The 26,700-nt window shown below is 51.0% G+C and overlaps 1 protein-coding gene across 10 annotated transcripts in view; it reads right to left on the minus strand.

Annotated features, from left to right (window-relative positions):
• The window catches only part of DNMT1 (DNA methyltransferase 1), a 64,450-nt gene that overhangs the window by 12,841 nt on the left and 24,909 nt on the right, over window positions 1-26,700 (minus strand). For 6 of the 10 annotated variants that reach the window (XM_034944116.3, XM_034944115.3, XM_063599863.1 and 3 more), the window contains 19 exons: window positions 24,026-24,060; window positions 22,293-22,380; window positions 19,056-19,090; window positions 18,403-18,484; window positions 14,376-14,410; window positions 14,019-14,064; window positions 13,843-13,923; window positions 13,659-13,768; window positions 10,392-10,510; window positions 9,829-9,921; window positions 8,886-9,037; window positions 8,567-8,754; window positions 8,274-8,460; window positions 5,744-5,841; window positions 5,370-5,517; window positions 3,822-3,937; window positions 3,422-3,626; window positions 2,856-2,989; window positions 324-497 (listed from right to left, as the gene is read on the minus strand). In XM_034944116.3, the coding sequence (XP_034800007.3) occupies window positions 324-497; window positions 2,856-2,989; window positions 3,422-3,626; window positions 3,822-3,937; window positions 5,370-5,517; window positions 5,744-5,841; window positions 8,274-8,460; window positions 8,567-8,754; window positions 8,886-9,037; window positions 9,829-9,921; window positions 10,392-10,510; window positions 13,659-13,768; window positions 13,843-13,923; window positions 14,019-14,064; window positions 14,376-14,410; window positions 18,403-18,484; window positions 19,056-19,090; window positions 22,293-22,380; window positions 24,026-24,060 (2,126 nt within the window). Of the gene's footprint in view, window positions 1-323; window positions 498-2,855; window positions 2,990-3,421; window positions 3,627-3,821; window positions 3,938-5,369; window positions 5,518-5,743; window positions 5,842-8,273; window positions 8,461-8,566; window positions 8,755-8,885; window positions 9,038-9,828; window positions 9,922-10,391; window positions 10,511-13,658; window positions 13,769-13,842; window positions 13,924-14,018; window positions 14,065-14,375; window positions 14,411-18,402; window positions 18,485-19,055; window positions 19,091-22,286; window positions 22,381-24,025; window positions 24,061-26,700 lie in introns of all 10 variants that reach the window. The other 4 variants (XM_063599862.1, XM_055103441.2, XM_034944112.3 and 1 more) reach the window with 1 other exon arrangement.

A 26,700-nucleotide genomic window follows, 5' to 3' on the forward strand; every position in this document is an offset into this window, starting at 1 on the left:
CGTGTTGGCCAGGCTGGTCTCAGACTCCTGACCTCAGATGATTCCCCACTGCCTCGGCCTCCCAAAGCGCTGGGATTACAGGTGTGAGAAACCACACCCAGCCAAACCAGCGAGTTGACTTTTACGCTCAGCTTTGCTCTGCAATAGCATCATGGTCAGTCTACACGATTTATGTTGTCTGTTTGCCACCTATGCCAACGTGACGGCTAGGACAACAGCTGGTGCGGAGGGACTGGCAATGTCTGTAAGGAGGGGGACACCACAAAGCCAGCCTGGCTCGGCCTGGAGCACCCTGGCCCCGGCTGCTCCGAGGGGGCACTTACTTGAACGTGAAGGCCTCAGGGGGCAGGTACACGCCATCACCAACTCGGTACAGGATGCCGTTCTTGGTGGCTGAGTAGTAGAGGACCCGGCTATCCAGGTCCTCGAGCTGCTCCAGGACCCTGGGGATTTCTTTTTGCCTCATCTCAGCCAGACGGGCACAGCTCACACAGAATCTGAAGGAAACAAAGGGACAGAAACATAAGGCCCTGAGGTGGCCGGCAGTGGCCGCAGCAGCTACTGCCAGCTTAATCCAGAGACGACTCTGGCAACCAAGAGGAAAAAACATTTGCAGATGCTAGAAGGAAGAGGTGGCTTTCTTGTGCTTTGTGTTGACATTTTGAAGGCACTTATTTGAGACCAAAGCCCAGAGAGAACATAGCAAGAAAATCAGGCAACTTTTGAGTCATTGACACAAAAACCCTAAGATATCAATGAACAGGGTCTAGAATATGGTTAAGAACACACCACGAGCAACAGTCCCGAGTGGCTCAGTGAGGAACTCCATCCAGCAGAGACTCCTACTGTTCTCTCTATAAAGGCTCAACAGGTATTTGAGGAAATTCAACATTATTCTTGACTAGTAAGCCCTTAAAGGAGACCTGAAGATGGCCTTAAAAATAGAGATCAAGGCCCAGCATGGTGGCTCATGTCTGTAATCCCAGCCCTTTGGGAGGCCAAGGCAGGAGGGTCGCTTGAGCCCAGAAGTTTGAGACTAGCCTGGCCAACACAGTGAGACCCCGTCTCTACAAAAAATTTTTAAAACATTAACCAGGCAGGGTGGTGCATGCCTGCAGTCCCAGCTACTCAGGAGGCTGAGGCAGGAAGATCACTTGAGCCCAGCAGGTCGAGGCTACAGTGAGCTGTGACCACACCACTGCATTCCAGCCTGGGTGACAGAGTGAGACCCTGTCTCAGATAAATAAATAAATAAATAAATAAAAGAGGTTGGGTGATAAATAAATAAATAAATAAATGAGGTTGGGTGCAGTAGCTCATGCCTGTAATCCCAGCACTTTAGGAGCCTGAAGGGAGCAGATGACCCAAGGTCAGGAGTTCCAGACCAGCCTGGCCAACACGGTGAAACCCTGTCTCTACTAAAAATACAAAAATTAGCTGAGCATGGTGGCAGGCGCCCGTAGTCCCAGCTACTTGGGAAGCTGAGGCAGGAGAATCGCTTGAACCCAGGAGGTAGAAGTTGCAGTGAGCCGAGATCGTGCCACTGCACTCCAGCCTGGGTGACAAGAGTGAAACTCCATCTCAAAAAAGTAAAAAATAAAATGAAAATAGAGATCAAGCCAAAGCTAGCACGAGACTTATGGGAGAAGCACAGATGCCCCCGGGGAGCCCTCTTGGCCTCCTGGGTTTCCCTGGTTGCCACCTGCTCCTCTGGGGGTGCTGGCTGCTGCTTTTAGTTGAAACAAGTGAGGTACGGAGGTTAAAAAGAAGGCATGGGGCATTGGACATTAAAAAATAAAAGCTCGCCGGGCACGGTGGCTCACACCTGTAATCCCAGCACTTTGGGAAGCCAAAGCAGGTAGATCACCTGAGGTCGGGAGTTCGAGACCAGCCTGACCAACATGGAGAAACCCCGTCTCTACTAAAAATACAAAAAAAGTAGCCGGGCATGGTGGCCCATGCTTGTAATCCCAGCTACTCAGGAGGCTGAGGCAGAAGAATCGCTTGAACCCAGGAGGTAGAGGTTGTGGTGGGCCAAGATTGAGCCACTGCACTCCAGCCTGGGCAACAAAAGCGAAACTCTGTCTCAAAAAAAAAAAAAAAAAAAAAAATTAAAAAAATAATAATAATAAAATAAAATAAAAAATAAAAGCTTCCCTCAAAGCAGTCACCCAGTTACAAAAGAATCGAGGACAGGTGTGGTGACTCATGCCTGTAATCCCCGCACTTTGGGAGGCCAAGGCAGGCAGATCACAAGGTCAGGAGATCGAGACCATCCTGGCTAACACAGTGAAACCTCGTCTCTACTAAAAATACAAAAAACTAGCCGGGTGTGGTGGCGGGCGCCTGTAGTCCCAGCTACTCAGGAGGCTGAGGCAGGAGAATGGCATGAACCCGGGAGGCGGAGTTTGCAGTAAGCCAAGATCGCACCACTGCACTCCAGCCTGGGCAACAGAGCGAGACTCCGTCTCAAAAAAAAATAAAAAAAAAAAGGAAAGAAAAGAATCAAATAAAAGGTCTCATTTACAGGAGAAAATATCTAAGAAACAGCCAAAAACATGCAAGAGCTGGGCACACACTGAAGAACACACGGGAAGTCTTGAAATGGGAAGACAAACCCTGTTCCTGGGTAGGGAACCCTCTTACAAAGACAACGCCAGGTCATCCACACACTTAAAGCAACTCCAGGCCATCTACACACTTGAGCATCATTCATAGTCAGGCTGGCCTTTGACGAGCAAGAGACACAAACTGGGGGGCCGTTGGCGGAAGCCAACCAGACGGAAGCACACGGGAAAAGGGAGCGATGTGGGCTGAAAGTGCCTGCTGACCCCGAGTCCAGCCCCAGTGCTCACTTGAACTTGTTGTCCTCTGTTGGCTGGGTTTTTGGAGGGGACTCAAATCTTGCGTAGTCTTGATCGTACCACAGCTGGTAGAAGTAGGTCTTCCCGTCGTCCCCCTCCAGCAGGGACTCGGGATCCATGCCTCCCTTGGGAGATAAGAATGCGTGTCAGGCCAGGCGCAGTGGCTCATGCCTGTATTCCCAGCACTATGGGAGGCCGAGGCGGGTGGATCACCTAAGGTCAGGAGTTCGAGACCAGCCTGGCCAACATGGTGAAACCCCGTCTCTACTAAAAATACAAAAAATTAGCTGGACGTGATGGTGGGTGCCTGTAATCCCAACTACTCGGGAGGCTGAGGCAGGAGAATCACTTGAACCCAGGAGTTAGAGGTTGCAGTGAGCTGAGATCATGCCATTGCACTCCAGCCTGGGCAACAAGAGCGAAACTCAGTCTCAAAAAAAAAAAAAAAACAAATAAAAACAAATTAAAAAAAATACAAATCAAAACAAAACAGAACGCACGTCAGCAGTGACCCTCCACGGTAAGGCAGGGGCTCACGAGGGACACCAGGCACTCACCTCCATGGCCCAGTTTTCGGAGGGGGCTTTGTAGATGACTTTCACTTTGCTGTGGATATATGAAAGCTGCATGTCCTCACATTCATCCACCAAGAACAGCTCCAGAGGGTCCGACGTGGCCCCGAGGACTGTGTCTGTCCCAGCGCAGAACCAGTGGGCGTGAAACATCTGCCCGTTGCTGCTGTCCTCCCACAGCGCCGTGACCCTGGAATCAGAAGACAGGCATGGGGAGAAAGTTCTGACTTGGCCAGCAGATATGTGACCAAGTCTATGCAGGGGCACTCGTCCTTTTCAGTTTTCATCTAGGGCAAAAAGCTGCTGGTGCTATTTTGGCAAAACAGGCATCTCCTACTTGAGGAGAAAGTGCATGCAGAAGTCAAGCAAAAAGAAAGATGCAAACCTTGCTAGATACAGCGGTTTTGAGGAATCATCTGGAATAACAGAGACACAGTCCCCCACTTCCAGGGTTTCCGCATCAATGCACACCTTCTTATAGTAACTCTTCTTCCCATCAGTCTGAAAATGAGAGCATAAGTTCATGGAGGATCATTCTGAGGGTCTTTGCTGGCCTTGACTTGCATGGTCCTCTGTTACTTAAAGTAAGACATGACTCAATTTCATTAAGAAGTCAATGAAGAGTTGCTGCTAAAGAGAACATCCTGTTCTACAAGGGCTTCAATAATAAGAAAAAAGAAGAGAACATCCACCTTCCTTGGCCAGATGCTGTGGCCAAGGGCATCCACGTCCCTCCCACTTCTGCTCTGCCACTCGGGTCCCAGGATTCGATTTTAACAGCACAGCCCACAATACCTCACCATGGTCTGTAAGGCCACAGCCTGAACCCTGACCCCTGTCCTGCCCATCATCCCCTGGCTCAAGCCACTCCAGCTGCAGGGGCCTCCTTCCTTTTCTCCAATAAAGTAAGCTGACTGCCACCTCAGTGCAGCTCTCCCCCAGGTCGTGTGGCTAGGTCCTACCTGACCTTCTCCATCTCAGCCCAGGTGTCACCTCTGCAAGGCCTCATGGCCCCAGCCTCCTCCCAGCCCCCTACCCTGCAGAGGCACTCATGCCATGCAGCAGTACCCATGTCTGTCCTCCTGCAGAGGCTCAGCCACGGCCCAGGCAGCCAGCAGGTGGCAAGCCTCATAATTAAGTGAACTGATTGCATCTTTAATTTATGGACATCAGAGAAGCAACACAGAGGATACTCACTCCTCTCTCACACACTGTGGTAAAGGAACTGACCTTCAGTGAAGCCAATGACCACAGAACGGATGGGAGGCCATCTGTTGGTGCCCCAAAAAGACCCACCCCACACCAGAGGGGGCTGTGACGGCTCTCTTGGAAACAAGCTATGAGGGGCCAGGCGCAGTGGCTCCTGCCTGTAATCCCAGCACTTTGGGAGGCTGAGGTGGGTGGATCACTTGAGACCAGGAGTTCGAGAATGGCCTGGGCAACATGATGAAACCCCGTCTCTACTAAAAATACAAAAAAAGTTAGCCTGGCATGGTGGTGCACGCCTGTAATCTCAGCTACTCAGGAGGCTGGGGCAGGAGAATCGCTTGAACCTGGGAGGCAGAGGTTGCAGCAAGCTGAGATCGTGCCACTGCACTCCAGCCTGGGTGATAGAGCAAGACTCCATCTTAAACAAAACAAAACAGAAAAACAAGCTATGAGGGCTCACCTGCCTGACGCCCCTAGAACTGTGTCAAATGCCCATTTTGGGACATTAGGAGAACTGAGCCTTGTGGCCACACAAAAATGCCTTGCCGGTACTGAGCCATGGAACATGGTCTCTTGGCCAGTCCCGCTCTTCTCAGGGGCAAACAGACAGGTTTCTTAGTGCCGGGGCTCAGGCTGCCTGAGAGGTCAGGTTGGCGAGATACTAGAGGGCAACCTGCTTATTGGGAACATGGCAGTGAGCTGACCGAGGGGCTCCAAGGGTTACCTTGACGGCTTCTCCGACCCAAGAGATGCGATTCTTGTTCTGTTTTTTCTTCTTCCCCTGGTGCATTTTTTTGGGTGACGGCATCTCTGGGATGTTATCATCGACTTCCTCATCGTCATCTGCCTCCTTCATGGCCATATTGGGACACCTGCAATGTCACTGGTTATACCTAAGGCCCCTTTTCTAAGTAAGACCAACCGGGGCTGTTTTCTTCATAACAGGGACAGGCCCTGAGACAATGCCTAACGAAGGAATCCTGGTGCTGTCCCACACATGCGGGCCCTTCTCCACAGTGCATCTGCCACCAGCTGGCAAGTCCTCTGCCACCAGCTGGCAAGTCCTCTGCCACAGGAGGAAGACTCGGCCTGACCTACCTCCGCTCTTGGCAAGCCTGCTTGCTCCGTCCACTGCCACCAAATTTAACCATGTCCTTGCAGGCTTTACATTTCCCACACTCAGGCTGCTGACACACCTAAAAAATGGCATTAAAAAGGCAAATCAGGGCTGGGCACAGTGGCTCATGCCTGTAATCCCAGTATTTCAGAAGGCCGAGGCAGGCAGATCACTTAAGGTCAGGAATTCCAGACCAGCCTGGCCAACGTGGTGAAACCCCATCTCTACTAAAAATACAAAGATTAGCCAGGCATGGTAGGGTGTGCCTGTAATCCCAGCTACTTGGGAGGCTGAGGCAGGAGAATTGCTTGAACCTGGGAGGTGGAGATTACAGTGAGCCAAGATCACACCACCACATTCCAGCCTGGACGACAAGAGTAAAACTCCATCTCAAAAAAAAAAAAAAAAAAAAGGGCAAATCACACAGCCCTTACTAACAATGAGACAAATGATGCATTAAGACTTTTAGGTCTCAAAAAATTAAAAAAAAAAAAAAAAAGTGAGTCACACAGCCCTTAGCAACAATGAAACAAACGGTGAATTAAGACTTTTAGGCTGGGCATGGTGGCTCATGCCTGAACCAGCACATTGGGAGGCTGAAGCAGAGGTAGATGGATCACTTGAGTCCAAGAGTTCAAGACCAGCCTGGGCAACATATTAAGACCCCCAACTCTACAAAAAATTAAAATTGGCCAGGCGTGTGACAAATTCCTGCAGTCCCAGCAACTCAGGATGCTAAGGCGGGAGGACTGCTTGAGTTCAGGCATTCAAGACCAGCCTAGGCAACATGGCAAAATCCCATCTACAAAATGTTTTTTTTTTAATTAGCTGGGCATGGTGGCGTGCACCTGTGGTCCCAGCTACTTGGGAGGCTAAGGTGGGAAGATCACTTGAGCCCAGTAGGTTGAGAATGCAGTGAGCTACAATCATGCCACTGCATTCCAGACTGGGTGACAGAGCGAGACCCATCTCAGCAACAACAACAACAACAACAAAACCAAGACTTTTAAAAATGTGCCTATTTGGCTGGGTGCAGTGCCTCATGCCTCTAATCCCGGCAGTTTGGGATGCCAAGACAGGAGGACCACTTGAAGCCAGGAGTTTGAGACCAGGCAAGGCAACACAGCAGGACCCTGTCTCTACAAAAAAAAAAAAAAAAAAAAAAAAAAGCAATATTCAACCTTATTAGAAATATGGTAAGTGAGAGAAATAAAATTCCCTTCCCATTCTCCAGATGGGCAAAGGTTAAGAAGCCAGATAGGTGGTGTGAGGAAACAAGAACGCACACTGCTCAAATGATAAGTTGGTAGAACCATTTTGGAGAGCAATCTTCTAGATCAAAGTTAAGAATACACACCCCCAACCCAGCAACGCTACTTCTAAGCAGATACACTCGCGAGAAGCTTTGCTCAAGGATGCTGCCACATATTTACAATACTGAAGAGGTGCCTATCATTGAGGAGTAAGTTAGGATATTCATTTAACAAAATACTACAGAATATTTAAAACGAAATAACTAGATCTACCAGTATCAACACATAACGTTACACAAATAAAAACAAATGATTTTAGGGCTGGGCACAGTGGCTCACACCTGTAATCCCAGCACTTTGGGAGGCCGAGGTAGGTAGATCACTTAAGGTCAGGAGTTTAAGACCAGCCTGGCCAACATGGTGAAACCCCATCTCTACTAAAAATACAAAAAAAATTAGCCGGGTATGGTGGCGGGTGCCTATAATCGCAGCCACTCAGGAGGCTGAGGTGGGAGAACTGATTGAACCCGGGAGGCGGAGGTTACGGTGAGCTGAGATGGTGCCACTGCACTCTAGCCTGGGTGACAGAGAGAGACTGTCTCAAAAAAATTAAAAAAAAAAAAAGATTTTAGAAGTTATAAAACATTGGACACACGTGTGTTAACCAAGAAAAATAAAATAAAACCAAAATAACAATGGTGAGGACATGCAGGCTCCTGTTAAGAGATGCCAGCGGGGATCAAAAGCGAAGCCCTGAAGCCAGTCTTTATCCAAAAGAAAGTCAGGTAATAGGTATCAAAATAGTCCTGGTCTTTGGGTCATAGGACTAGGAAGTTAGTTCCTCCTGAGTGAAGTAAACATATATTTTAAAAACTCACAGAAAGGAACGCCTCCTGGGGGCCTCAAATCTAAGCTGGACAAAGTGCCCACTTAGATGTGAATACCCCCCTTAGCAGTCCAACAGGGGCCTTCAGACAGTGACATGCAGGCACAGTAGAGCCACCCAGAAGCCAGGCTCTTCAATTAAGGACAGTGGCATTATCAGCAAAGCACCCAAGCATGCCTCTGTGGACATCTGTCCTATTGACGTTCAATGAAGCATGCAGGGTCCTCCCAGACCACTAACTAATTTCTGTCTCAGGGGTCACATTTGAGCAGCCAGAGTCTCAAGCCACAGAGAGAAAGATGGAGCAGTCCTCAGATCAGGCCAGAGGCTGGGCCACCTTAGGGGAGCGGGAGCCCCCACAGGTGAGATTACCTCACAGACGCCACATCGCCGGCGCTTAAAGGCGTTCTCCTTGTCTTCTCTGTCATCCTTTTCAATTTGCTCTGCGAAGAAAGTATCGAAGATCTGGTAGACCAGCTTGGTGGTGGTGGCTTTCGTGGGTCCCCTGTCCTTCTCCCTGGTAGAATGCCTGATGGTCTGCCGCCTTGCCTGGGCTCGCCTACGGGAGAGGTTCCAGCATCTCAGAGGACTGGGACAGAGGATGTGGGCCGTGCTCTACCCTCCCCGGTCTCCAGTCTTCACTCTGGTCCCCGCCGCATCCTTACCTCTGTCCCAGCGTGACCCCAGCCAGCTTGATCAGGTCCCGCATGCAGGGCGTCAGGAAGATGGGCTGCTCGTCACTGTCCCCAGCCTCGTCATAACTCTCCACCTGCTCCACCACAAACTGCGCGTGTCGCAGGAGGGAGTCTTCTGTGAAGCGGTTCAAGTTGAGGCCAGAAGGAGGAACCGTGGTCTTGAAAGAGAACAGGTTTCTCTCATGCTTAAGCCAAACTGGCCTAAATCCAACTGAAGAACAGTGTCTGCTGGTTCTGAAGGCAAGTTTCCAGTGGGAATCCCGGATGCTGAGGACCCTCGATCTCTTACCTCGATCTTGTTGATCAGGTCCTCATAGGTCGAGTCGGAATTGCTCTGCAGGAACTCCACCACAATCTTGCTGATGTAGATCTTCTCCTGCATCAGCCCAAATATGGGCGCATACTCGGGACTGGGATCCATCAGAATGTATTCGGCAAATGCTGGGGTGAACAGAGGAGGTGTGGAAAAGGGGCTGGAATCCGATGGCGCCTACAGTGGCCACAGGGCATGGAGGAGTCTACCAAACTCACCCAACAGTCAAAGTCATCCCGTACCCAAATGTCAGAAACATAGGGCACAACACATCATAGCTGGCTTGTTCTGAAGAAGCCTGTCTGAGCCAGCCAGAGAGCGAAGACTAGCTGAGTAGGCCTTCATTGAGCTCATCTCTGGTGTTTGGAATTCAGTCTGGGTTTGGGTTGCAAGAAGAAGACCTGCTCTTTTTTTTTTTGCAGGGGAGGACAGAGTCTTGCTCCGTCACCCAGGCTGGAGGGCAGTGGTGTGATCTCGGCTCACTGCAACCTCTGTCTCCTGGGTTCACGTGATTCTCCTGCCATAGCCTCCCAAGTAGCTGGGATTACAGGTATGCACCACCATGCATGGCTAATTTTTGTATTTTTGGTAGAGAGGGGGTTTCACCATGTTGGCCAGGCTAGGCTGGTCTCGAATTCCTGGCCTCAAATGATCCCAACTCGGCCTCCCAAAGTGCCGGGATTACAGGTGTGAGCCACCATATCTGGCCAAGACCTGCTCTTACAACTGGAGAGTCAGTTCCAGAGCCAGTCATAACTAACACAAGAGGCTACCCCAGCTGAACCTGCTAAGGTTCCCAGTCACATGGCCTTCTGCAAGCCTGCTGAGAATTCCCACCAGAGCCCCGTCAGCCCCCAGGAAGGAGAACATGAAGGCCCCTTTCAGACCCCGGCCAGCCTATGATGGGCCACACACTTACAGGTGCTGAAGCCGATGAGGGCCTTTTCACCTCCATCAAAGCCAGTGATCCACCACTCATTTATGGGGCCAAGATTTTTGCCATTAACACCACCTAGAGCAGAAAAAGGAAATGGACTAAAGGCTCTGACTCACATCCCAAACCCAGGAGGCGCTCCAAGCGCCCACTCAGCAGACATCCCATCAGCCAGGTCGGGTGCTCCTCAGTCATCACAATGACTTGGCCTACAGCTGCTCCTGGCACAAAGTCTCACACCCTAACTTTAAGAGGCAGCAGCAACTCCAGCTGACTATTGCTTCATAAGTATGTTTTTTATTTATACATATATATAAGTACATATGTATACTATACATATAAGTATATATGTATACTATATATATATGCTATATATATTTTTTTAATAGAGGCGGGCTCTTGCTATGTTGTCCAGGCTCGTCTCAAACTCCCGGGCTCAAGTGATCCTCTGGCCTCAGACCCCCAAAGTGCTAGGATTACAGATGTGAGCCACCCTGCCTGGCTGTTTTTAAAGTGTGCCCCAAACATAATCCCGGACTATTCCTTACCTTCAAGAGACGGGTCATCATCATAGATTGGTTTTGCTGAACCAGAAAAGAAGAGTTCGATATTCTTCTCGATGAGGCCGGTGTCGATGGGACACAGGTGACCATGCTTACAGTACACACTAGACAGGAAACAAAGCACATGCTTACCAGCTAAGCCGTGAAGGCGGGTCTTCGTGCAGACTTCAGATCAGGCACGAGGCAATGAGAGAATGTACAAGTCTGACACTCTTTTTTTGTTTGTTTTTGAGACAGAGTCTTGCTCTATCCCTCAGGCTGGAGCGCAATGGCATAATCTTGGCTCACTGCAGCCTCCACCTCCCAGGTTCAAGTAATTCTCCTGCCTCAGCCTCCCGAGTAGCTGGGATTACAGGCCTGAACCACCACGCCCGGCTAATTGTTGTATTTTTAGTAGGGACGGGGTTTCACTATGTGTAGCAGGCTGGTCTCAAACTCTTTATCTCCAGTGATCTACCCACCTCAGCCTCCCAAAGTGCTGGGATTATAGGCTGAACCACCATGCCTGGCCCCGACACTCATTTTTTGGTTGCGGGAACACTGGATTAAGACAGTGTTCTATCACCCGGAGTTTCTACCTTATTCTCCCACCTAAGCATCAAGTGTATGTGTGTCTGCAACAGCAATACCAAAAGATCAGTCAGACTTACAGTGCGGGAAATACCGGTTTCTAGAACACCTTCCACTATGCAGTGCAGCCACTAGCTCTATTCAGCTGCAGAACATTTCTGTCACTCAAATGTTAATAAAGCCTCATTCCCATCAAGTAGCAGTCACTCTCCAGTCTCCTCCCAACCGGCCCTCAGCCCCCAGCCCCCGGCAACCACCAATCTGCTTTCTATACCTATGAATTCACCTATTCAAGATACCTCATATGGTTAATTTTATATTATACGAGTTAGACCTCAATTTAGAAAATAAAGCAGGTTATAGAACAGTATGAAAAGAGATGTGGGAAGGAAGGACTTCTGCCTCCTTATGGGCATAAATCTCAAACACCCGCGGCCCCACTGTCCAGATGCCCCTTGACATTCGGGAGCACGTTCTTTAGTGAAGACAGAGAGGCAAGATGTCAAACTCAAGGAAAAAGACATGAACTGGGTGTTCTGCTTACAAACCTGCTCATCTAGACAAGGACCACCCTTTCCCGGCCAAAGATGCTGGGCTATCCTCAGAGCCCCCATATGAAGTCTGCACAGGTCTCTGGAGAGCACCCTCCAACACACTCACCCAGCTTAGTGCCTTAGAAGCCAGAAAGGCTCAAACAAAACACTGCATACCTCCTGCGGAGCTCCCCTACTGCGTGCCAGGCATGGCAGACAGAATAGGTTGCAGCCCTGCCTCAGGATGTAAGGCCCAGAAGAAGAGACAGAGAGATGAAGACAGTGTGGATCAAGGGAGGGCCTACAGAAGAGGGGGTCCCGCTCCCCGCTGCGCAGGTGGGCTGGAGGCTCTCTCCACAGGGGAGACATGGGAGAGAAGCTCTAAGCCCCAGGCAGGGGCAGGACCCACTGGTTGGTAGGCCAGACCCCACCCATGACTGGCGTCTATCGCCAGTTTCAAGCCAAGTACAGCAGTATGGAGAGTACCTAAATAACTCAGGCAGTCCAGCTCCAGTGGACAGAAGGCATGTGACTTCTGGAAAGTGTCCTCCAGGCCACCATCCACCCTCCAGGAACGAATCTATGATAGATCTCAACTTAGGGAGGAAGCTGAGACACTCAGGACTCTGGCAGCCCCAGCCCAAGGCTCCCCCAAGCCTTTGTCCTGGTGAAGGCCAGAGTGAGGCCCTCGGGCATGGTTGCCAGCTCTGCCCACCACAGCACACCTCACTCACACCAGCAGGCAGAGGTGTGTGGCCCTGCTTTGGGCCAGGCCTGGGGGGGCTAGCGGTTGCTGGTGGACGCAACAGCATCTTGATCTAGATAGAAGGATCCCATAGAAGGAGAGGGAGGGGAACAACCATCAGCCAAGCACGGGGAACGTGTGGGTGCCCTCCCAGTGGGTGCAGGAACCGCTGCCTGGGGGTGCTTCCAACAGGGGCCCCCAAGGCACTTCCCCCTCCTCTTCACAGAGAGGGAAAATACCACCCAGGCCTAAAAGGAGGCAGGGCCGTTCCTGGAGCTGAGGCATTTCCCACGAAGAACAAGGTGAAGCCCTGGAGGGTAACTGCACCCGCAGGGAGAGGGAGCAAAATGGGGCTGGGGATGCCTGAGAGCACGGGGCCTCTGCCCACTCAAGAGCTGACGTGAGCCTCGGTGAAGGTACGGGCCGGACGCCAGGCACCTTCCCTCAGAGGACAGGAGAGTCAGTGCTGAGGCCTGCAAGGCCCTGTGTGGCCCAGCCCCAACCCAGCAACCACCACACCAGACTCACCATTCACCTTCCACAGCTGGCACAGGCCCCTCCGAGCCCTGGTAATGGTGTCCCCTTCTACCTAGGGTGCCCCACCCCGGCCATCCCCTCGGCCTCTTCTCTCACAGGCCACCAAGGTCTTTACTGAAAATCACTGCCTCTCCCGTCTTCACAGAACTTCCTCCTCCCACTTATTCTCTCTGCATGTCACCAGGCTTTTAAAATCTGTCATGGCTGTCACTACCCGACAGGTATCACCCATTTCTGGCTCCGTGAAGGCAGGACCTGAGCAGCTACATCCACAACACCTAGATCACTGGTACCTAGCACAGAGCAGGCCTTAATCTGAGCGTGTGACCCTCAGGATGTGGGCAGAATGGAGGGGTAATACGTGTAGTGTAAAAACCCAAAAACCAAACCAAAAATCAGCAAAGCTCTATTGTCCCTTCACCAGCTTTCCACGGTGGCTCTTTGAGACGGAGTCTTGCTCTGTCGCCCAGACTGGAATGCAGTGGCACCACCTCGGCTCACTGCAGCCTCCGCCTCCAGAGTTCAAGAAATTCTCCTGCCTAAGCCTCTCGAGTAGTTGGGATTACAGTCGTGTACCACCACACCTGGCTACTTTTTGTATTTTCAGTAGGTTTCGCCATGTTGGCCAGGCTGGTCTCGAACTCCTGACCTGAAGTGATCTGCTCACCTCGGCCTCCCAAAGTGCTAGGATTACAGGCATGAGCCACTGCGCCCAGCCCTCCACGGTGGCTCTTATCCACGAAGTGTTAGCTTAAGACATGTTGCAGGTCAGGCACTAAAAAACATCACCAGAATCGTGAGCCCGCAGGCACCTCTCGGGATGTGCCTCCTTCCACGAAGCAAACATGCACACGAAAGTGCACTTACCTGAAGCAGGTCAGTTTGTGCTGGGGAAGCGCCTCATAACTCTCAAAGCCAGACTCGTTGGCGTCAAAGATGGACAGCTTCTCATTTGTCAGCATCTGTGGCTCATCCACCTGAAGGACACGGGGCTGGTGAGCAGTGAGACAAGGGACGGGCAGAGGAAGGCTGGGAAGAGAGCTGTACGTACCGCGTCTGGTGGGTGCTGCCCATATTTGAGGTCAGGGTCGTCCAGGTACTGCCCACACTGAATGCACTTGGGAGGGTGGGTCTGTGGGAGCAGGAACACAGATGATGGCACTCAGAGAGCGGCTCCCAGCCGCCTCGTGAGCGCCGCCACCAGCTTTATTCCCAGCAGATGTTTACCTTGGAGTTCATGACTGTTTTGGCGCGAGCCATTTTTTTCTCCGTTCTGGGGGAGAAAAAAAAAAAAATCACAAGATCGTTTGTTTAATTGTTTCAGAAAATATCAAAATCGCCCCTGTGAGGTTTCTGCCTGAGGTGCCTGTGGCACAGGGAGGCACCGGCTGTGGCGGTGAGGCCCAGGCGCGTGGTCACAGTGGCTCTTCACCGCAGGGGCATCCTGCCTGACGCACCTTGGTCCTATGTTCACCAACCCGATCCAAAATGAGCCTAAGGTTGCTCATTTTGTTCCCTTTTGTTCTAGAACCATCATTTTAACATTACCATCTGCTTTGGATAATGTCAAGAATAAATTCTTACGGTTCTTTGGGGGTCGTTTTGCGTCTCTTCTCCTCCTACACAGGGAAAACAAAAGAGGATTAAAGGCTAAGAGAGTGTTTTACACCCAGATAGTGCTTCGGTGTTAAGAACTTTGTATAAGTGATTATCATAAAACAGAGAGAAGGGGAGGGAGGCAGTGAGAGGGCCAGCAGGTGAACTCTGACTCACTCTACCATCTAAAGTCATAGAATACAAAATCTTATAGTCAGGCCCAGCACAGTGGCTCATGCCTGTAATCCCAGCACTTTGGGAGGCCAAGGCACACAGATGAGTGGAGGTCAGGAGGTCCAGACCAGCCTGGCCAACATGGCGAAATCACGTCTCTACCAAAAATACAAAGATTAGCCAGGAGGGCACTTGTAATCTCAGATACTCAGAAGGCTGAGGCAGAAGAACTGCTTGAACCCGGGACGTAGAGGTTGCAGTAAGCAGAGATCATGCCACAGCATTCCAGCCTGGGCGACAGAGTGAGTGAGACTCCATCTCAAAATAAATGAATAAATAAATCTCATAACCAAAGACTTCCTGAAAAGATTTAGAGGAGAAGCCAATTTTTTAAAACCTTAGCTTTCCTGTGTAAGTGGACACCTCAAGGTAAACAAATAATTGGCCAGGCACAGGGCCAGGCGCGATGGCTCACGCCTGTAATCCCAGCACTTTGGGAGACCGAGGCGGATGGATCACGAGGTCAAGAGATTGAGACCATCCTCGCCAAGATGGTGAAACCCTGTCTCTACTAAAAATACAAAAATTAGTTGGGCGCAGTGGCGCATGCCTGTAGTCCCAGCTACTCAGGAGGCTGAGGCAGGAGAATAGCTTGAACCAGGGAGACAGAGGTTGCAGTGAGCCAATGTCGCTCCACTGCACTCCAGCCTGGCGGCAGAGCGACACTCTGTCTCAAAAAATAAATAAATAAGTAAATAAATAAATAAATAAATAACTGGCCAGGCACAGTGGCCCATGCCTGTAATCCCAGCACTTGAAGAAGCCCAGGTGGGAGGACTGCTTGAGCACAGGAGCTCAAGACCAGCCTGGGCAACACAGTAAAACCCTGTCTCTACAAAAATAGAAAGTTAACTGGGTGTAGTGCCATCTGCCTGTAGTCCCAGCTACCTTGAAGGCCCAGGTGGGAGGATTGCTTCAGCCCAGGAGTTTGAGGCTATGGTAGCTATGACTGTACCACTGCACTCCAGCCTCGACAAGAGTGAGACCCTGTCTCAAAAATAAATACTAAGGGTTTTCGTATTTTTTTGGTGGAGACGGGGTTTCGATGTGTCGGCTGGGCTGGTCTCCAGCTCCTAACCGCGAGTGATCCGCCAGCCTCGGCCTCCCGAGGTGCCGGGATTGCAGACGGAGTCTCGTTAACTCAGTGCTCAATGGCGCCCAGGCTGGAGTGCAGTGGCGTGATCTCGGCTCACTACAACCACCTCCCAGCCGCCTGCCTTGGCCTCCCTAAGTGCCGAGATTGCAGCCTCTGCCTGGCAGCCACCCCGTCTGGGAAGTGAGGAGCGTCTCCGCCTGACTGCCCATCGTCTGGGATGTGAGGAGCCCCTCTGCCTGGCTGCCCAGTCTGGAAAGTGAGGAGCGTCTCTGCCCGGCCGCCATCCCACCTAGGAAGTGAGGAGCACCTCTTCCCGGCCGCCATCACATCTGGGAAGTGAGGAGCGTCTCTGCCCGGCCGCCCATCGTCTGAGATGTGGGGAGCACCTCTGCCCTGCCGCCCCGTCCGGGATGTGAGGAGTGTCTCTGCCCGGCCGCCCTGTCTGAGAAGTGAGGAGACCCTCTGCCTGGCAACCGCCCCATCTGAGAAGTGAGGAGCCCCTCCGCCCGGCAGCCACCCCGTCTGAGAAGTGAGGAGCGTCCTCCCTCCTTGTCTGGGAGGGAGGTGGGGGGGTCAGCCCCCCGCCCGGCCAGCCGCCCCATCCGGGAGGTGAGGGGCACCTCTGCCCGGCCGCCCCTACCGGGAAGTGAGGAGCCCCTCTGCCCGGCCAGCTGCCTCGTCCGGGAGGGAGGTGGGGGGGTCAGCCCCCCGCCTGGCCAGCCGCCCCGTCCGGGAGGCGAGGGGTGCCTCTGCCCGGCCGCCCCTACTGGGAAGTGAGGAGCCCCTCTGCCCGGCCAGCCGCCCCGTCCGGGAGGGAGGTGGGGGGGTCAGCCCCCCTCCCGGCCAGCCGCCCCATCCGGGAGGGAGGTGGGGGGGTCAGCCCCCCGCCCGGCCAGCCGCCCCGTCCGGGAGGGAGGTGGGGGGATCAGCCCCCCGCCTGGCCAGCCGCCCCATCCGGGAGGGAGGTGGGGGGATCAGCCCCCTGCCCGGCCAGCCGCCCTGTCCAGGAGGTGGGGGGGGGCGCCTCTGCCCGGCCGCCCCTACTGGGAAGTGAGGAGCTCCTCTGCCCGGCCACCACCCCATCTGGGAGGTGTACTCAACAGCTCATTGAGAACGGGCCATGAAGACAATGGCAGTTTTGTGGAATAGAAAGGGGGGAAAGGTGGGGAAAAGATTGAGAAATCGGATGGTTGCTGTGTCTGTGTAGAAAGAGGTAGACATGGGAGACTTTTCATTTTGTTCTGTACTAAGAAAAATTCTTCTGCCTTGGGATCCTGTTGATCTGTGACCTTATCCCCAACCCTGTGCTCTCTGAAACATGTGCTGTATCCACTCAGGGTTGAATGGATTAAGGGCGGTGCAAGATGTGCTTTGTTAAACAGATGCTTGAAGGCAGCATGTTCGTTAAGAGTCATCACCACTCCTTAATCTCAAGTACCCAGGGACACAAACACTGCGGAAGGCCGCAGGGTCCTCTGCCTAGGAAAACCAGAGAACTTTGTTCACTTGTTTATCTGCTGACCTTCCCTCCACTATTGTCCTGTGACCCTGCCAAATCCCCCTCTGTGAGAAACACCCAAGAATGATCAATAAAAAAGAAAAAAAAAAAGAAAAAGAAAGAAAGAAAAAAATAATAATAAAAAAAAAAATAAATAAATAAATAAATAAATACTAAAATGTAAAGGTAAGCAAACAATTGATGAGGGGGTATACAGACTGAGTCATGTCCCCTGCAAAATTCATATGTTAAGACTAACCTGCTATGTGACTGTATTTGGATGTAGAGTCTTTAAGGAGACAATTATGGTTAAATGAGGTAATAAAGGTGGGGCCCCATCCAATAAGACCAACGTCCTTGTATTTTTTGTTGTTGGTTTTGAGACAGAGTCTTGCTGTGTCCCCAGCCTGGAGTGCAATGGTGTGATCTCGGCTCACTGCAACCTCTACCTCCTGGGTTCAAGTGACTCTCCTGCCTCAGCTTCCCAAGCAGCTGGGATTACAGGCCCCTATCACCACAACTGGCTAATTTTTGTATTTTTAGTAGAGACAGGGTTTCACCATGTTGTCCAGGCTGGTTTCAAACTCCTGACCTCAGGTGATGCGCCTGCCTTGGCCTCCCAAAGTGCTGGGAAGACAGGCGTGAGCCACTGTGCCCAGCATTTTTTTTTTTTTTTGAGACAGAGTCTTGCTCTGTTGTCCAGGCAGGAGTACAGTGGCACGGTCTCAGCTCACAGCAACCTCCGCCTCCTGGGTTCAAGCAATTCTCGTGCCTCAGGCTTCCAAGCAGCTGGGACTACAGGCATATGCCACCACGCCCAGCTAATTTTGCTGTGTCCCCAGCCTGGAGTGTGATCTCGGCTCACTACAACCTCCACCTCCCAGGCTCAAGCGATTCTCCTATCTCAGCCTCTCGAGTAGCTGGCACTACGGGCGTGCACCACCGTGCCCAGCTAATTTTTGTATTTTTAGTAGAGACAGGGTTTCACCATATTGGTCAGGCTGGTCTTGAACTCCTGACCTCATGTGATTCACCTGCCTCAGCCTCTCAAAGTGCTGGGATTACAGGCGTGAGCCACCACGCCCAGTCTTCTTTTTCCTAAGACCAGCCTGGGCAACATGGCAAAACCCCATCTTGGGAAAAAAAAAAAAAAAAAAAAAAGAAAGAAAGAAAAGTGAGACCTTTACCTTTTCATCCTCGTCTTTTTCATCAGAAATCTGTGGATTTACTTTTTCAGGTTCTTTTTCTTCGGGCCTCCGTTTGGCAGCTCTGCAGCGTGAACAGATACACAGCAAGTAGCAGCTTAGAAACACTAACCACATCGCCAATTCGCACGGAAAGTGACAAACTAATGCCTCCTCATGGGAAAGCAAGATACCCATGGGAGCTCTATAGGCACACTGCCAGCTTGTCATCCCGAGACGAGGCCTTCAGAGGCCCCAGGGTCCCCACACATCTACATCACCACAGGTTTCTAGAACAGGCTTTTTTTTTTTTTTTGGAGATAGAGTTTCACTCTTGTTGTCCAGGCTGGAGTGCAGTGGCGCAATCTTGGCTCACTGCAACCTCCACCTCCTGGCTTCTAGCAGTTCTGCCTCAGCCTTCCGAGTAGCTGGGATTATAGGCACCCGCCACCACACCCAGCTAATTTTTGTATTTTTAGTACAGACAGGGTTCCACCATGTTGGCCAGGCTGGTCTCGAACTCCTGACCTCAGGTGATTCACCCACCTCAGCCTCCCAAAGTGCTGGGATTACAGGTGCAAGCCACCACACCTGGCCTAGAACAGGCTTTCTACTGATCCAGATGACACAAAAGCACAAGCATTTTAAACACTTACAGATCTCTGGGTTGACTTCTGTCCTTCTTCTCATCCTGACAGAAAAATAAGGGGGAGGTAGAGAGATAAAGAAGGGAAAAAATTAGTTTCTGAGCCAGAGTGAGATAAAATGCAAACACTGAAGCTACAGGTTAGGGATCCCAGCACTGTGGAGCTGGAAGACAGGCAGGCCTGGGCAGATCTACCGGGTAGACACGAGGCTTCACTTTCCCTCACTTAATTCCCCACCTGAAACTAACAAGAGGGCACTAAAGAACCTCCTAGACCAGGGCTTGGCAAACTGTTTTTGTAAGAGCCAGAGGATCAGTATTTTCAGCTTTGCTGACCACGTGGTCTGTGTCAGGATGATCATCTCTGCTATGGTAGCACAAAAGCACCCACAGGCAAAATGTAAATGAGAAAGTGTGGCTCTGTTCCAATAAAACTTTATTTACAGGCTGTGTGCAGTGGCATGTGCCTGTAAACCCAGCACTTTGGGAGGCTAAGGCAGGAGGCTTGATGCCAGGAGTTCGAGGCCAGCCTGGGCAACATGCTGAGACCCCATCTCTGCAAAACATACTATATATATATATGACACAGGCTGGTCAGCTCGGGGGGCCCTGCACCGGGGCCAACAGCTCCTAAGGGCTGACACAAGCTCCTCCCCAGGTTCAGAGGACAGGCTGCCTCTCCTGTCTTCACTGCAGGAAGCCCAGAGGGCATTTACTACTCTAGGACTCAAGGTCTTCAGGAACACCATCAATACCCCATCTGAATGTTGGTCAGAGATGCCAGTGGTTTAATACAAAAAGCAGCATATATATATGGTTAATATATATATATATGGAGAGAGAGAGAGAGATTAATTCACTCTTGTTGCCCAGGCTGGAGTGCAATGGTATGATCTTGGCTCCCCTCTGCCTCTCAGGTTCAAACGATTCTCCTGCCTCGGCCTCTCTAGTAGCTGGGATTACAGGCATTCGCCACCACACCCAGCTAATTTTGTATTTTTAGTAGAGCTGGGGTTTCACCATGTTGGTCAGGCTGATTTCAAACTCCTGACTTCAGGTGATCCGCCCACCTCAGCGTCCCAAAATGCTGGGATTATAGGCGTGAGACACCGCGCCTGTCTTACAAAAAATAAGTTTAAAAAGTAGACATCCATGGCGGTACATGCCTATAGTGCCAGCTACTTGGGAGGCTGAGGTGGGAGAATCACTTGAACCCAGGAGACTGCAGTAAGCTATGATAGCACCACTGCACTCCTGCACTCTAGCCTGGGAAACAGAGCAAGATCCTGTCTCAAAAAAAAAAAAAAAAAAAAAAACACGCCGGGCGTGGTGCCTCACACACATAATCCCAGCACCTTGGGAGGCTGAGGCAGGTGGATTGTTTGAGATCAGGAGTTAGAGACCAGCCTGGCCAACATGATGAATCCGTCTCTACTAAAAATATAAAAATTAGCTAGGCATAGTAGCACACGCCTGTAATCCCAGCTACTCAGGAGGTTGAGACAGGAGAATCACTTGAACCTGGGAGGTGGAGGTTGCAGTGATTCGAGATCACACCATTGCATGACAGAGAGAGACTGTCTTAAAAAAAAAAAAAAAAAAGAGAGAGAACAAACCAAACAGACTGAATGCAATGGTTCGTGCCTGTAATCCTACCACTCCGCCACTTTGGGGGACTGAGATAGGTGGATAACTCGAGTCCAGGAGTTTGACTGAGACCAGCCTGGGCAACATGGCAAAACCCTATCTCTACAAAAAAATTAAAAAAAAAATTAGCTGGACATGGTGGTGCCTGCCTATAGTCTCAGCTACTTGGGAGGCTGAGGTGGGAAGATCACCTGAGCCTGGAAGGTTGAGTCTACAGTGAACCGTGATTGCACCATTGCATTCCAGCCTGGGTGACAAAGCAAGACCCTGTCTCTTGGGATGGGGAACAGTGGCTCTTAGAGCTTTGGGAGGCAGAGACGGCACCTCCTGTGCAAGGGGCCCCCTGGGGTGGAGCAGCCAACAATCCTTGTTCTCTGGGCACTGCTTTTATTATTATTACTATATTATTTTTTTGAGACAGAGTCTCGCTCTGTTGCCCAGGCTGGAGTGCAGCGGCATAATCTTGGCTCACTGCAACCTCTGCCTCCTGGGTTCAAGTGATTCTCCTACCTCAGCCTCCCAAGTAGCTGGGATTAGAGGCACATGCCACCATGCCCGGCTAATTTTTATATTTTTAGGTGACACCGGATTTCACCATGTTGGCCTGGCTGGTCTCAAACTCCTGACCTCAAGTGATCCACCCACCTCAGCCTCCCAAAGTGCTGGGATTACAGTAGTGAGCCACCATGCCCAGCCCTCACATCCCTTTCTACCGTGAGGCAAAAGTGCTGGCAGTGTGAGCTCAGGCCCCTGCCAGTTTCCAATAGAGGGCAGGGAGTAATGTGACTACTCCAGTCTGAAGGAGTGCTGACAGTAAGGTGACCAACATTTGGACAGAAGAGGTGAGGGATGGGAGGCTGGAGGCAATACCAAAGGCTCCCCTGCTATGGGGTGAGGATGCAAGCCCATTGGCGACCAGGTCAGAAGTGAGGGTGCTTGTCACCCAGCAAGCCCGTGACCTTGGGCTCCACTCTCTAGATCGTAACAGGCGGAAACCCAGAGACCCTCTTGGGGTCTTCGGCGTCTCTTAGATAGGGACCCGCCGCCCCCCACCGATGACCTAGCTCCCTTCCCTAGAGTTCATGCAGGAGGGCCTGCAGGCAACCTGGCCATCCTGTACTTTGACAGAGGCCCAGCGGTTTTCCACATGATGCTTTAGGGTTTAAACGCATGCACTTGGCTAAACTAGACTGGGGAGGCTGGCAGGGGGAGAGCTAGACTCAGAACGTAGGAGGCTGGGAAAGAATCAAGGTGTGGCTGACATGTGCGTCGGAGCTGACTGTGTGTCAAGGCTTCTCAGCAGTGAGGCCTCAGCAGAGGATGCTTCATGCACATCTCAGCCCAGGCTCACACAGACCCTCTCTAGTGTGAAAGACAGAGGACAACTGAGTGTTCACTAGGCATCCAGCACAGGCATCCAGCCACAAATCCCGGCCCCCAAAAGGAGGAAAAGGTGACCTTCCCAGAGTCTGGATGGCCCCATGGAGCCTGGGTGGATGGGGCTGGACTTGAACCCAGAGCCCCACCCTGCGCACTCCCGCCCAAGCAAACAGGAGCAGAAGAATGAGGGGGAGTTCAGAAACAAATAACCCGCCTTTACTTTCTCGTCTCCATCTTCGTCCTCGTCAGCCTGCACGCCTGCCCTGGCTTCTCTGTCCGGCTCCTCCTTCAGTTTCTGTTTGGGTGTTCTGTCACAGAAGACAACACACACACAGGCTGGTCAGCTCGGGGGGGCCCTGCACCGGAGCCAACAGCTCCTAAGGGCTGACACAAGCTCCTCCCCAGGTTCAGAGGACAGGCTGCCTCTCCTGTCTTCACTGCAGGAAGCCCAGAGGGCATTTACTACTCCAGGACTCAAGGTCTTCAGGAACACCATCAATACCCCATCTGAATGTTGGTCAGAGATGCCAGTGGTTTAATACAAAAAGCAGACAAAGGGATGTCATGATTTCCGTGGCCTGATGGGAATCCAGCCTGCGGTGGAGGAAGACCCATGTCTGGCCTGCCTAGGTTGAGAGCTGGGCTGATGTGCGATCAGCGTCAGTCAGTGACCGTGGACAGCTGACTGCACACAGGGGTCCGAGTCTTCACCTCCCACTCTGCCAGGGCCCTGCCGCTCAGGTGGGGTATTCTGCCCACCTCTGGATTCAGGCTCAGTCTCAAAATTTGCTTCAGCTAATTGTTTTCTTTTTCTTTTTTCCTTTTTTTATTTTCTTGAGGCAGAGTCTCGCTCTATCACCTAGCCTGGAGTGCAGTGATGTGATCTCGGCTCACTGCAACCACCGCCTCCCGGGTTCAAGTGATTCTCCTGCCTCAGTCTCCAAGTAGCTGGGACCACAGGCATGCACCACCACACCCAGCTAATTTTTTGTATTTTTATTAGAGACGGGGTTTCACCATGTTGGCCAGGCTGATCTTGAACTCCTGACCTCAAGTGATCCACCCGCCTCAGCCTCTCAAAATGCTGAGATTATAGGCACGAGCTACTGCACCTGGCCCAACTTTTTTCAACAGAGGTTTGAAAAAGTGCTACTTTTCATTTCTGCCCTTGTGGTCTGGCACAGCCACAAGCGTGTACCCAGCCTGGCCAAATTGCGGAGGCAGAGCTGGGTCAGCCCAGCCATCCCCACTAAGCCAGCTCAAGATCAGCCGACAGCCACCAAGCTGTAGACAAGTGAGCTTGAAAAATGCTCACTGTTCTAGGCCTCTGGCCTTGGAGCCATTTGTCACACAGCATTTTCACAGTGAAAGGTAAGTGACACAGCTGCTCACTTGATGGCCTTTCACTACCATATGACACACAGCTGTGTGACCAACCCTGAGAAGGGCCCTGGGGTTGGGAGGAGAAATCGAAGCTAACTTCACCCCGTAATCCCAGCACTTTGGGAGGCTGAGGCAGGTGGGTCACGTGAGGTCAGGAGTTCAAGACCAGCCTGACCAATATGGTGAAACCCTGTCTCTACCAAAAATACAAAAATTAGTTGGGCATGGTGGTACAGGCCCATACTCCCAGCTACTCGGGAGGCTGAGACAGGAGAAATGCTTGAGCCCGGGAGGTGGGGGTTGCAGTGAGCTGGGATTGCACCACTGTACTCCAGCCCGGGTGACACAGCAAGACTCCGTCTCAAAATTAAATTAAATTAAATTAAAGTTAAAAAAGTTAACTTCAGCCTTCATTTCAGGGTGGTCTCACCTTTCACAAGCAGAACTTGCCCACATAAGAGACATATGATTAGTGCCCACTGTTCCACACCAACCCGTTATTTTACCAAGATACTTATGTTAGCAATTCAGTTTCACAACAAAGCACAAAGGCAGGTTCGCTGCACTTACGGTTCTTTGGTTTGACTTCGGAGTCTCTTTTCTTCCTAAGTTGCAGGGAAAAAAGACAAGTTAATTTTTTCCATTTGGTTTGGATCTTTCTATTAAAGTGTCCTATGGAAATAAAACACCTGAACTGATTCTAGAGTCCAGTGGTGGGAGTAAAGACTGTCTACCAGTGGGCACAGTAGCTCACGCCTGTAATCTCAGAACTTTGGAAGGCTGAGGTGGGAGGATCACTTGTGCCAGGTGTTCAAGACAGCAATTTTCTTTTCTTCTTCAGTGGGGTTAAGTAGACAGGAAATGAAACTTAGAAAGGAGATACTACAACACTGCAGTTTAAGTATTTTTACTTCAAAATTCCTCTACTACTTGTCATCAATAAGTGTTGATAGCCTCACAGAAAGTAACTTTATTATAAATCTCTACTTCCGATATTAAAGGAATGAAATAGGATGGCCCAATCTGAAAAGTAGCTCCAACTGAGACACAACAACACATCCTCTGAGACTGCATTTATTCATTTATTTATTTATGAGACGGAGTCTCACTCTGTTACCCAGGCTGGAGAGCAGTGGTGTACTCTTGGCTCACTGTAACCTCCAACTCCCAGGTTCAAACAATTCTCCTGCTTCAGCCTCCCAAGTAGCTGGGTTTACAGGCACACACCACCATGACCAGCTAATTTTTGTATTTTTAGTAGAGACGGGGTTTCATCACGTTGGCCAGACTGGTCTTGAATTCAAGTGATCCATCTGCCTTGGTCTCCCAAAGTGCTGGCATTACAGGCGTGAGCCACCATGCCCAGCCTGAGGCTGCATTTAAAGAACCAGACACATCTTGCCAGAGAATCAGGCAAGTCAAATCCAACCCTCAGAAACTCCACACGTGGTAGTCTGTGAAGAGATCGCAAAGGTCAGGAATATTAAGAAACACTTTGCAGCTGGGCACGGTGGCTCACTACTGTAATCCCAGCACTTTGGGAGGCCGAGATGGGCGGATCACGAGGTCAGGAGATCGAGACCATCCTGGCTAACACAGTGAAACCCCGTCTCTACTAAAAATACAAAAAAAAAAAAAAATTAGCCGGGCGTGGTGGCGGGCGCCTGCAGTCCCAGCTACTCGGGAGGCGGAGGCAGGAGAATGGCGTGAACTCGGGAGGCGGAGCTTGCAGTGAACCGAGATCGCGCCACTGCACTCCAGCCTGGGCGACAAGAGCGAGATTCCGTCTCAAAAAATAAATAAGTAAATAAATAAATAACCCCGTCTCTACTAAAAATACAAAAAAAAATTAGCCTGGCGTGGTGGCAGGTGCCTGTAGTCCCAGCTACTCGGGAGGCTGAGGCAGGAGAATGGTGTGAACCTGGGAAGCGGAGCTTGAAGTGAGCGGAGATCGCACCACTGCACTCCAGCCTGGGCGACAGAGTGAGACTCCGTCTCAAATAAAAATAAAAATAAACGCTTTGCAAATCTTCCTACTACAAGAAGAAATCCTGAGAGTATGCTTACAGGTGAGGGATTTCGATCTTGCCCCAGGTTCCTTCTTTGGAAGGTGGTGGTTGAACTAGCCCGTTAGGACTGCTTGTTCTGAAACAAATTCGAGGTATGCACTGACTGCAACTGCTGTCTAATTTAACTAGGATCAGGGTAGGAAAGGTGATCAATGAAAGACCGGCCTCGGCCGGGCGTGGTGTTTCACCCCTGTAATCCTGGACTTTGGGAGGCTGAGGTGGGTGGATCACCTGAGGTCAGGAGTTCCAGACCAGCCTGGCCAACACGGCAAAACCCTGTCTCTACTAAAAATACAAAAATTAGACGGACAGGGTGGCGGGCGCCTATAATCCCAGCTACTGGAGAGGCTGAGGCAGGAGAATCGCTGGAACCCAGGGGGTGGAGGTTGTAGTGAGCTAAAATTGCGCCACTTCACTCCAGCCTGAGCGAAAGAGCAAAATTCCATCTCAATAAAAAAAAAAAGAAAAAAAGCAAGAAAGACCAACCTGAAGTTACCGAATGGTTCAAAAATTATTGTACAGCGGCCAGATGCGGTGGCTCACGCCTGTAATCCCAGCACTTTGGGAGGCCGAGGCGGGTGGATCACCTGAGGTCAGGAGTTCGAGACCAGCCTAGCCAACATGGTGAACCCGTCTCTACTAAAAGTACAAAAAGTTAATTAGCTGGGCGTGGTAGCGGAAGCCTGTAATCCCAGCTACTCGGGAGGCTAAGGCAGGAGAATTTGTTTGAACGCAGGAGACAGAGGTTGCAGTGAGCCGAGATCACACCACTGCACTGCAGCCTGGGCAACTAGAACAAAACTCCGTTTCAAAAAACAAAAAAAATTATTGTACATTTTAGTTGATTCCCCAATGGACAGCCATCCTTTACTAAGCTCCCAAGTAAGGCACTCGTCACCTACCTAAGTTGGTAAGAAACTTCTAGTCATCTTTTTTTTTGTTTGTTTTTTTTTATTTGTTTGTTTGTTTGTTTTTTTAAGACCAGTCTCACTTTATCATCCAGGCTGGATTGCAGTGGGACAATCATGGCTCACTGTATCCTCAGCCTCCTGAGCTCAAGTGATCTTCCTGCCTCAGCCTCCTGAGAAGCTGGAACTACAGGCACACTGCCTGTTGTAAGCTCCACCACATCCAGCTGATTTTTGTATTTTTTGCAGAGACGGGGTCTCACTACAT

The sequence above is a fragment of the Pan paniscus genome, chromosome 20, assembly GCF_029289425.2.
Source record: "Pan paniscus chromosome 20, NHGRI_mPanPan1-v2.0_pri, whole genome shotgun sequence".
Lineage (NCBI taxonomy): Eukaryota > Metazoa > Chordata > Mammalia > Primates > Hominidae > Pan > Pan paniscus.